The following is a 12,031-nucleotide window of genomic DNA, read 5'->3' on the forward strand; positions in this document are numbered from 1 at the left end:
TTTGAGGAGTTTGTGCACCAATGATGAAGGAAGATTAATTGATGACCAAAATGATGCCCAAGATGTTGCATCATGCTCTGAATATCATATCATCCTCTTCCATTGATAGAAAAGCAGCTACAAGTTTGCAGGTTTTTTTAAATCTCTGAATGCTGAATATTCAACATTATTTACTTTAGTGCTATGATAAAAAAAACAAAATAAATTCTGACAATTATTCTTCTACTTGATCAGAGCAAGTTAACAAAATCTACAATGTTGCATGATAACAAATGAGTCAAAGATAGATTTTTGTTGAAGTGCATAAAGAGAGAAGAATCAGTGTGTGAAATGGAAGCATTGTTCTTTCACTCATTAGCTTTGTTTTATTTCTCTTTCTCCCTGCCTTTCTCATTTGCCTTGAAATCTCTGCCCCTATTTTTTGACATGGCATTAATTCCCTATGCCCATATTTCCCAATCCTTTAAAAACAACAACACAAAAACAAAAACAAAACTGCATGGATGAACTGAATAAATGTTTGTGGTCCAATGCATGCCTACTGACTTTATAATTCTAATGGCAATTGTAATGTATTGAATACTAATTTGGCAATTGTATTGTATTGAATACTAATTTGGTGCTTATATCGATTGTGATAACATGATTTTGATGCATAATATTTATCATTTTGCTATATCATTATATGTATATTGGCTATATATCTTCATTTAATATGATACCTCTAACTTGTTATTGGTTTGGTGAATGACCTCTTATTTGCAATGTATAAACCTGTTACTTGTACTAATCCAAATCTTGATACTGTGACTAAACTCTAAATGCTGTAACTTGCTGAAATTCCTGTATCCTGCAATTTGTTCCTCATTTCATTTTTGTTTATATTGAATAATTCCCATTTTATCTTTGGTGTAATATCTTCAATTATATTGTGTTGCATTAAATCCACGTCTCATTATGTTTATGTATGTATTCATAAAATATCCATGAAAATCTTTTTACCATAACTTGTGACCACCAATGTCTGAATTGATTGTCACTTTTTTTATTGAACCATTGTGCCCATAAACTTCACTCATGAATCAAATATTTCATGTCATGTAATCATGCACACTTTCTATTGAAATTTTTGACTAACCATTTATGTGGCTTTTATATAACCTACTCCACCACCCTTTCCCTTAAAAAAAAATGAAACAAAAATCAAACATTCTTAATAAACTCATTTGTCATTGTGATATCATTTTCATGGTCAACTGATTTCCAATTTTGAAACCTAATGTAATTATTGTTATATGCCATGGATGATCATATCAAATAATGTTCTGCATACATATTAATTTATTTTTTGTTACTTTCTAATGTGCTTGCACTGTACTTTGTGCCTTGCAAATTCTTTTTTTTTTTCAATATCAATCACGCACATTGCTCAAGGTGCTGTTTGCTTTACATTTGTAACTCCATTGCGTGATTGTGAATCTAATTTTGTTAATTTTCTTATGAAAATCATGTGTTCTTAACATGTGTCTGTTTCGTGTATTCATTTGCTCTTTTATGTACATGAAAACACTGGTGTAATTCCATCTCACTAACATCTTAATATCATTGACCCAAATGTTCAATCACTTATGATTCATATCACACCCCTTGCTCCTCATAATGAACAAACCCTCCCATCCCCCTACCCCACCCCTGCCAAATTCTCCCCCTTTTTCCAACCCTACTGCTGCATCAAAATCCACTACCACATGAATTCCAACCACTGGCCGTGCCCCATGGCCTTATAGAGTTGTCAGGCAAATCTCCAGTTTTTGTCCTACCTACAGTGGGAGACACTCAGAATTAAGACAATCAAGGCTGCATCTGTGCGGAAGCTGGTGGAGCATCTTCCCGTTGCTGTGGAGGAGATGGACTCTGTCTACATCAATGTATTCTTCTCCACATACCAGACCTTTACCAACCTCAGGGAGGCATTAGATATCCTGATATCAAGGTAATCATTATGGTGTATCAGCCCCTCCCCCCCAAAAAAAACCAAACACAAACAAACTAACAAACAAACAAACAAACAAACAAACAAACAAACAAACAAACAAACAAATAACCAGATAACATTTTAAAGACAAAATCCTGTACTAGCATTCTTATGGTACTTACACACAGTATTTCATACATCAGCCAATCTTAGTATTTTATGAAGCAAGTTGGCTAAGTAGTCTTGGGGAGATAAACAGGTTTGTGAAGTAACTTATTGTTTACAAATGTAGGAGACACCTTTCCATCTTAAGAGTTCCAGTTCCATAAATACAGCTGTATGGCTGAAACTACTCTGGAGGAACAAAAAAGTTCATGTTTAGCTCTCCCCAAAGATACATCTGTACTTGACAGACAAGAGAATCTATCCTTTAAGTGCCTTAAAAAGAAAAAAAATGCGAGTTTGATTCTCAACATGACAATTAAAGTGTGACAAACTGTTTGAGATGAGTCACCCTAAAGGCAGCAGAATGCAGACAACTTCACAAGCACCAAGTGTGAAAATGACAAACTTGGCTCTCATGATGAATGCAAACATACTTACACCTGTCTGTCTGAAACCTTCAAATATTTACAGTCATGTCTGGCTAGAGAGAAGGGTTGTGTGTGTGTGTGTGTGTTTGTGTGTGTGTACTCATTCTCATTGACAAATGTCAGTGGTTCAAACAAATGGTTGAAGGTGCTGTTGGGAGAAAGAAAGTGACCTTTCTTTCTTTCTTTCTTTCTTTCAAGGATAACTTTGAAATTGAGGTGACACATTCTTTGATATGATGTAAAAATCTACTCATCACATTTTCATGGTGAAAAGGGGTAGCATTATTGTCAGTGTGTTGACAGGATAATGATTCATTACCGGCCAAAACTCTTACCCCTGTGCTAGTTATCTCAATGCAGCATATGAATATTTGTATTACAGATATAGGCAAAGAATATCCTCTTTGAAATGTGTATCTTATGGTTTGACAGTTAAAAATATTTAGGAATCCTTTCCCACCATGTGTGAATTGAGACGTGAATGCCAACCAGAGCTTGGAGTATAGGATATGTCAATGTGCAACACTATGAGCTTTGCTGCAGTCACTGCACTAACATGATAGAAGCCAGCACAGGGTCAGATGTTTGTTGTGTTGTCTCAAATCATTTGTTATCATTTCTTCATAAGGAGGAAGTTTTGAGTTTAAAACTTTTGCTATCAGATATCAGCGTCCATGTTGGCACTTGAGAGTCAAATGGATGTTTACCCGTACCATGCTTCATTTGATAATTGCTAACATGCCTTGTTCCCTGGTTGGTACAGATGTCTTGGAACTAAAATTCAGTGAATAGAGATCAACTAATCACCCTAATGCTTATTGTGTCACCTTGGCCTTTGTGGTTGACTGAGGCACTTTGCCCGACATAAAGTGGTCTTTAATTTTTCAACGAGATTTTAAGATTGAGGGAGTACTGAAAGCTGATTAAAAAGCAAAAACAAAAACAAAAACAAATAACAAGCAAAAACAACCCTAATCTAAATCCCGGAGCACATAAAAGGTTCAAGTGAAGTAAAGCATGCACATTTATGTCTCTGGTATTCACTTTGGTGATTTCAGGACATTCTTGTGTATTGTATAAAATTGCTTGCTACTGCAGAAGATCTAGTCTTATCATTACCAGAAACACATATTACATCTGAATGCAGCATTACACAGAGATTGCAATCATAGCAGTAATGTACTATTTGTCACCATAGCAACAGCAGAACTGGTTTCTGTATATTGAGTATTGCATAACAGTTATCGTGGTAGCTTCATTTTTATGTGTAGATAAAACTTAAGTGGCTGCAGAAAGTAAGATATTCAAGTGAAAAGAGCATAGTTCCACGATGTACATTCTGCTGTGGCCTATTAAGCATGTCAAATGTAACTACTTTAAAAAGATGTCCAGTTTTATTGCTCTCACCAAAAGTGTATGAAAGGTCACACAAGCAGCGTTCAGTAGATATGTCATTCATATGATGTATGCTCAATTATGGCATGCTTTGAAGGTGTGCTACATTTGTAACATGCCAGCCTGAGTCTCCCTTTATTTTCTCTCTCTCATAGTACATGATAAATTTAAATTTTTTACATGAAAACCCCAAAAGTGGTAACTCTGCAAGCTCAGACCAGGGAGGGCCATCTCCCTGCTCTGACACTATAATGATAATGAGTATGTATATGTTTTTGAATTGCAAAATAGTGACTCTGACAAAGATAGAATTTCACAGCGTGACAATGCCAGGGAATTCCCAAGTGACTGTATGAAAGTCACCTGATCTCACAGAGCTCTTTTTTTTTTACTAAATGCAGCCTGTTGAGCCTAAAAACAACAGTCATAGGAAACTGACCAAGTGGACAAACAAGTATATCCTCCTTTTCTCAGATAACACCATATTTAGTCTTGAAACTATTCTTGGTAATATCAGTATCAATGAGAATGTCCTGTAGTGATACAGATATCAGAAGGGGAGAATTTAACCCAAATATTTTATGTGAATTCAGTGAAAACAGACATAATAGAATACATCAGCAACATTTGAGGAAAACAATGTAATCTGTGAGAAAGTTGAAATTTTTACAAAGTTTTTGTGAAATCCATGTGCTGTCCTCTCTAGATATGAAGGCTACATAATTTGTGATGTTACAGTAGTTGAACAGTTTAACAGAGATATAAAGAGAACTCCACAAAATGTCATTTTCTATGAAAAGCACACATTCCCTGAACTTGTTTAAAGTAATGACACATGGTAAAAAGGTATTACTCCCTGCCTTCTGAAGGAGTTATGTCAATTCAAACTTCTCTGATGTCCTCTTGTATTATTTCTGCATTCACTAAATCCACATAAAGTATGTTTGAGGTAAGTTCCCCTTTTGTGATTACAGAAATAATGCATGATGTCTCAAAATTGGTCGTTGCAAAGAGGAACATGATAACATGATATTATATCATGTAGTCATGCTACAATGACTAGAACTTGAACTCACAACACACATTGATACACATATCTAGTGCATTAGAAGCAAGACCACACCCCTTTCACACATATTGCACACATATTATGCTCTTTTGGTATCAACTTTCCCTGACTGTTATTGAGATAAGGCAAGACAAGTTAATATGCTCATTAAAGTTGATAAAGAGTGCTGGTATTGACACTGTGTGTGCACACAAGTCAATTTTAGCATCATCAAAGACCTGCAGATACCAGCACATTGAATCACACTGATATAAGTGCCATGTATTCACCGTGACCACTTCATAAATGAAGCAACCGTAAATATATGATTTCATGTATGGATCTACTGTATTCAGACTCAGTCTGATCAGACTCGGTCTGCGTATATATTAGAAGAGATATGGTCCATGAAAACTCCTGACAATGGCCACTGTCTTTTGAAGGCTAAATTATGAAAGGCAAATGTTGCTGGAGCTTTTTGGTGAAAAAAAACAACAACAAATCTCGTGAGTGTGTCACTGTGTTTAATAACACAATTCATTTCAGCAGATTGTCATGAATATTGTACCTCAATATGTAGCGTTGTGTTATCATTTCACTGTGCACACAGATTTGAGAAATGCAGTGGGAAAAAAAGTCAACTTCTCTGTATATATACAATTTTGCAACTTCAAAGGGCTGCTAGGAAATTTGTTTGTTTGTTTGTTTGTTTTTGTTTTGTTTTGTTGTGTGTGGTGTTGTTTTTTTTTTTGGGGGGGGGAAGAAATCATGTTTTACAATTTCATTAACTTTTTATTGGAGTTACGTATCACAAAGTACTATTTTGTCTGTACCATATACTTCAAATGATAGAATGCTGCTAAGGCACGTTATTCTCTCAAGTTATGACTGTTATCGTATGTGTGATTGGGCCATGAGGCTTGTATTTTGGGTACGACGTAGGTGACAATGCATCGTGAAGGATATAGAAAGAGAACCATATACCATCATAGTATTAAGAGCATTGTGTGTGTGTGTGTGTGATACTGAAGAAGGAAGTTGGTGGTTTGGTTCAGAATTAGCCTTGGCACTAGCCACCTTCCTGTCGCTTCATGACGTTTCTTTGTGGAGATTTGGGGACTATAGTGAGGTGGCGATAGAGGCTGAAAAGATATGAAAAGGTGAAGATATACTGGTATGCCACTGAAAATGAATCCAAAGACAGGTGAATGTACAAAGTTTGGAATTAAGAAAAAAAAAGAGAACTTGTGATAGAAGGGATTGAGGGGTCCTCTGTGGCCTGACTCTTGAAATCAATAGCGAGCTTTAGATCTGCAATACAAACGCTATTAAGATGAAACAGCCTCCTGGTCTGGACCATGGAAACGGCTATCTTGTGCATGTGCAGAACACCATCTTTTGCCTAATTAGGGGCATCTTAGCATTTGTGTCGCAGGTCTAAAGCTCACTAACGACAGATTTCAAGGAACATATAAAACATCCAAACATATAACAGACACAAATACAAGTATTTATTAGGCCTGCCAAATGCAATTTGAGAAAGAGAGAGAGAGAGCGGAAATGATGGAAATGGAGTCAGAGATAGACACAGAGAGAGAAAAAGGAAGGAAACACCAGTTTACCCTGTGTGTCTACACTTTTTTGGAGACTGATTGTATCATTGTTGCTTGTGTGAAGGTCATTTTTATTGCACAACCCTGTGACGTTGTAGCTTTACTCTACTCCATGTTCACTGCCACAGAAAAAGAAAAACTGCACATGGTAATTTCTCGCAAACTCCATGTGATTGTGAGTTGATTCCAGATTCCCTCATTCACCATCTACAGTAGCACACTGAATGTTCAAATCAAATTCACGTTAAACTCCATGAGTAGGAGATAGTCTTGCATTATCTGTTTTTCAAGCAATTTTTAATTGAATTTTCTAGAAAGTTGCAGCTGATATGATTCTGTCTTCTGTTGGTCTGGACAATGTACATGGAACTACAGTGTATACTCAACAAGTCATTTAAACATTCAGTTTCATTTTTTTTTCTTTTTTCTTTTTTCATTTATTTTCACTTGATAAAACATGCATACATAAAAAAGTGACAATGGTATGACAAGTATAACATGACGATGTGACAAAACAAAAAAACAACAACAAGCAAACAAACAACCAACGATATCAAGTGAAGGGGTTATTTAGAAGGCAATGGGCCTTATTCAAAACTAACCCCGGAAAAGTAAATACAGCGTTATGTCTCTTCTTTCTAAAGACTATAAAGTATGATAGTGGAATTAAAATTCAACTAAACTTTCAGAAACACAAGACATTGAATATATTCAGCAGGTTTCTTTATCTAAATGTATATGTTTTGTGGATATTTTTTTAAATTTCAAAATGTCTGGTTCCTGTTGCATAAAATCAAACTTTGGTTGTGTAATTCATACTCATTTCTACAGATCAATTCAGTGGGACAATGTTGCAAAACTGTCTACCAGGGTTATTTACTGTGAGCAGTTATGTGTAGAATCCAATGCAGAAGTGAGCATCCTTAATGCTCAATTTTAATCATTTCAACATAAAGTTACAGATTTTTATCAAGTTTTGATGCATGTCATATCACAGTGGGCAGGTTTTCAGAATATTATTTTGAAGAGAAAACTTAGCATGAAATGACCCTCTGTTACAGCTCAAGTAAATCTAATCTCATATGTTCCACATCTTTACATGACCTGAAGAAGGTTAGATACACTTGTGTTTACATATTCACATGATATTTTTTTCAGTGATGTGTAAATGATAGATATGAATTTTACATTGTACATTCACTTTCAATCCAGGATAAAAAGAGGCACTTAGGACAGCTAATGACCTTGTTGAAATAGGTTGATTATTTATTTTGATCTGATTAGGCAAGCACTTTATGGGATGTGAATATGATGTGTCACTTTGTTTAGCATGCAATTTCCATCATTAAAAGGGATTTCACTCTTGACCAATCTGTTTTTGTTTCTCTCTATCCCAGATACATGGATGTTCAATCAACTGCAACTGAGGCTGAGAAAGATCAACATCAAAAGTTAGTGTTTCAATTTGAACCGATATAAGGTGGTGCTTGAAATATCTCTGGCTGATGTCTATAAAGAGAGAAGCATGTCATAGCGAAATCAAAACATCTTTAATGGGATGACTTCCACGACAAGAATATTGTTTCATTCCTGGAATAACCTAGAGTGTCTGTGGATCTAAGTTTTGTATGATGGATGAGAAAGGTGAATAGATTTATGGATGAAACCAGGTTTGTAGTTATGTTGCAAGTAGGGAATAGACTCTTGTAGGCCGTGGAGAAAGTGATTGCATTTTGTGAAGGTAAGGAAAGAACTTTAGACAAACTCGATGGGAAAAGAGCTTTAGGATGCATTGTGTTCAGCATAGGATTTCATCACTTCAGCTTTACTCATCCATGTGAATTTGTCTCTGCAAATTTCACCAGGGATGCCTGATACAACTTTTACTTTGTACAAAGGCCTGCCTAAATATGGCTTTTCTTAACGCTCGATATTTGATTTTTGTACGTACTGCCATTTGTAAATATGCATGTTTGTGTGGTTGCCATAGAAACATCCGGTCTGTCCTGATGATGTGGTTGGATGAGGGACAGGATGACTTCCGAGAGGGGCCAGACTACACCTGTCTTCACACCATTGAAGAGTTTGCTCGTGATGTTATGCAAGATGTTGAACTTCAGCTGCGGGCACAACTCATGATCCAGTCGTTCACTGCCGAAGCTTCCCCCAAAGGTAACAGGATTTGCCTGGTGGTCATTTGTGCAAACTCTGTAGCACTTTAGCCACCTATGCAAAATGTCCATTGCTTGTAAGTGACCAATTATTAGTATGTTGATGCTGTCAATTTTGTCTTTCATTTTTCACTACAAGTCAGTTGACCACTTGTGGACATGAAACTAAATCCAGTGAGAGCTGTCGATTTAATTAAATTTTAGAGCTGTGGCAATAAGGAAATCTACAGCAGAAGAAAATTCTCATAAACTACACCTGTTTATGGTTGGGGGGGGGGGGGGGCAGGGGGCAGGGGTTCCATCTTACTACTCCTGGTGAGAGCAAGGGGGTGGCAAAAAGTTGTTTGTGTCTAGGAGTTTCTAATTTTCCAGTATTTCTTTCTTCTTCTTTTTTAGCATAAGCATATGTGTGTGTGTGGGAGGGGTGGGGAGGGGTCCAATCCAAGGAGAAAGAATCTTCAGGAAGGGGTAGTATGTAGGATTTTACCTGAAGGTTGTAAGTCCATTTGATCATTAACATGTACAAGTGTAGGGATTGTCATATTCAAGCATTTGGAACAACACTTTGGCTAGTGTTCTCATGAAACAGAGCTTCCAGATAACATACTTGAGCATGAAACATGCACTTAGGGAACAGTTTCATTTACTAATATCAATGAGTTATGACCAGTGCATACAAGATTGCTCAGAAAACTGACATTTCAGCAGTGTAGATCAGCAGTGAAATTGTTGTCATGAGATTCAGCAAGCTTACAGTTTTTGAAGTGATCTGGGTGCACCGTGCAATATTGCACGTACTAGTTTGTTAATTTTTTCCTCTAAAATATCAGTATCAGTCACCCTTCCTTGTGCACATGTGAACGCACATCTGCTACAAACGCACTCATAATTTGTCCTGACAGAACAATATGAGCATGAAATACTTGAGGATGGAATTAGGGAGCTTAGACTTTGGTGACTCAGCCCGCTATGCTTGACAAACAACCATGGCTACACTTTGAAGCAGTCCCTAAGTACTAGTCTGTTGGAGTGGTTTAAAACCAAGTGGAAATTTCCCATCTGAAGGCAAATTTTCTCGATCAGTGTACCATTCTTGTCTTCTAATGGGTGCCAAAGTTTGCAGTCTGCATTGTCGAACCAATCTACAAATGTCAAAGTTTCAAGAAGAATTATTGCATGGAAATTTTTCTAAAACAGCAGATCACAAATTGCCTGGATAGCAGCTACATATGTTCCATCTCTGATGGAGAAATTTCAAATTGGCAACAATTTATTTTGGCATTGAGAATGCAAGGTGGACTCTTGAGTACAGATTTCAACACTAAACTGTACACAAGTGATATGAGTCACTCTTGATATACTTGGATTTCCTGTATAACGCTGATCTTTTTGGGACTAATAATTACTGAGCTTATTCGTTGTTCATTTTTTTAATGAGGAAAAAATTAAAAGATTGTCAGCTGCCAAACACACCTAGGTATTGTTCACAATTTGTAGTTTTATACCTGGATTGTCCATATTTCCTATTGATGCAGAAAATATCTGCCACAAATAAAAGAGAAAGATTTGATGAACATCTGCAGATTCAATTAACTGCAAGTACATAACATTGGCTTTGACTGTCATGGGACAATTTGCGTGTGTGTGGTTTTTCTAATCACCCCATTTATTTGATTTTAAGGTCAGACTTAGAAGTAGACTGACTTTACTACTGTGATATCAAAATTGGGTTTACATGTTTCGCATCATTGACTGACTGGAATATACTCAAACTCCTTTGAGAATGTAATGGTCACTAAACCTTTCTGACTCATAAGTGTCTATCAAATTTTATCGTCATGTATTAGTATGTAATTACACACCATCCATAATATTTGATTTAAGCAAGCCTTCATGTGTATTGTGGTTAGACCCCAACCTCCTAGTGTATGCGTATCATTCACACCGGTGCACATATTCACTGACAGGCTATTCTATTCTTGTAGGCCTGTGCTAGTCATGTTTCCAAATGTACTGCGATAGACAGCAAATGAAAATTGCAAACCTTAGCAATACATAGTCTCCCCGTGATACAGTCACTTTTTCAACTCTATGACAGTTGTTTCCTTTTATTATTATTATTTTGTGTGTGTGTGTCATGTAAAGACAGCTGGCCAGCCGGTAATTCCTTTTGGCCTCAGGCATCAATGAAGTTGGTATCAGAGGACTTGTAATTCTCATTAGTCTGTAGAATGATGATACTGTACAGATATAATCAGTGAAGGACAAATTGGTGCTTATTTATATTGTCTTGCGGCAGTGCATGTTTCTCAGCAAAAGACTTGAACAGACAGTTCCAAGTGAAGTTTGAATCATTCATATGTTAAACTTTTACAGTTTGGAAGTATTGACCTGCAAAAATCTAGATTTACGTTAAAAGTAGGATATCGAAGTTCTGAAAATGTACATGATAATTTTGGCTAGAGGGTCACTTATCATGGTGAATCAAGAAGACTTGCCGCTGTCATTTAATGACACAATCATATCAACATTGGGAGGTGGGCGTGTGCCGTTTTCAAAGCCGGCAAGAGTTCAAGATCTCCATTACTGAACTAGATTCACATGAATCACAGAATATATCACACACACACATCAAGGATGGCTAACTCTCAAAGACAAGACGCGTTTTGAGGGGGTCACACAAGGGGAACCATGTGAGATTACCACACAATGCCATTTCAGATAGCAATGTGTCCTGGGGGTGTTTCACAAAGAATTTAAGTCTTAAAAGTTAAGATCAACTTGAAATCATGGGATGCTGTGTGTGTATTCAATGGTATTCTTACTTCCTTGTAGAAATGAAAATTTTAGAGATTTCTTTTTGTTTTTCGTCTTCCATTGATATACAAAATGAAATGAGTGACAAAGGAATTTATAAATTTTCATAACAATTTGAAGTGGATGTTTAAAGCATTGAATAAAACAGAACATGTAAGCCAGTGGCATACCATAATTTGAAGTTGATCTTAACTTTTCATTGAGGATTGAATTTTCTTCAGTTTGTCTCTCTCTAACAAATGAAATTTGTAAGATCTACACTGCTGATCTGTAAATTCAGAATGTCTCAAATAAACATTTGTTTCATCAGAAGAGTGAAAGACTGTTGGAAAACTGCCAGGGATGTCAATATACTCTTAACTTGTGATTTTTAAAAAAATGAATTATCATCATCACAATGACAGAGTTACGCTGGCATT

General features: G+C 36.3%; 1 protein-coding gene across 1 annotated transcript in view; it reads left to right on the plus strand.

Annotated features, from left to right (window-relative positions):
- The window catches only part of LOC139725067 (ral guanine nucleotide dissociation stimulator-like 1), a 53,712-nt gene that overhangs the window by 12,867 nt on the left and 28,814 nt on the right, over positions 1 to 12,031 (plus strand). Inside the window, exons 3-5 of the mRNA XM_071636155.1 lie at positions 1,788 to 1,993; positions 8,022 to 8,075; positions 8,615 to 8,796. Coding sequence (XP_071492256.1) covers positions 1,788 to 1,993; positions 8,022 to 8,075; positions 8,615 to 8,796 — 442 coding nt within the window. The remainder of the gene's footprint in view (positions 1 to 1,787; positions 1,994 to 8,021; positions 8,076 to 8,614; positions 8,797 to 12,031) is intronic.

The sequence above is a fragment of the Diadema antillarum genome, unplaced genomic scaffold, assembly GCF_040938485.1.
Source record: "Diadema antillarum isolate AM-2024a unplaced genomic scaffold, OU_Dant_1.0 seq00000014_RagTag, whole genome shotgun sequence".
NCBI classification, from domain to species: Eukaryota; Metazoa; Echinodermata; class Echinoidea; order Diadematoida; family Diadematidae; genus Diadema; species Diadema antillarum.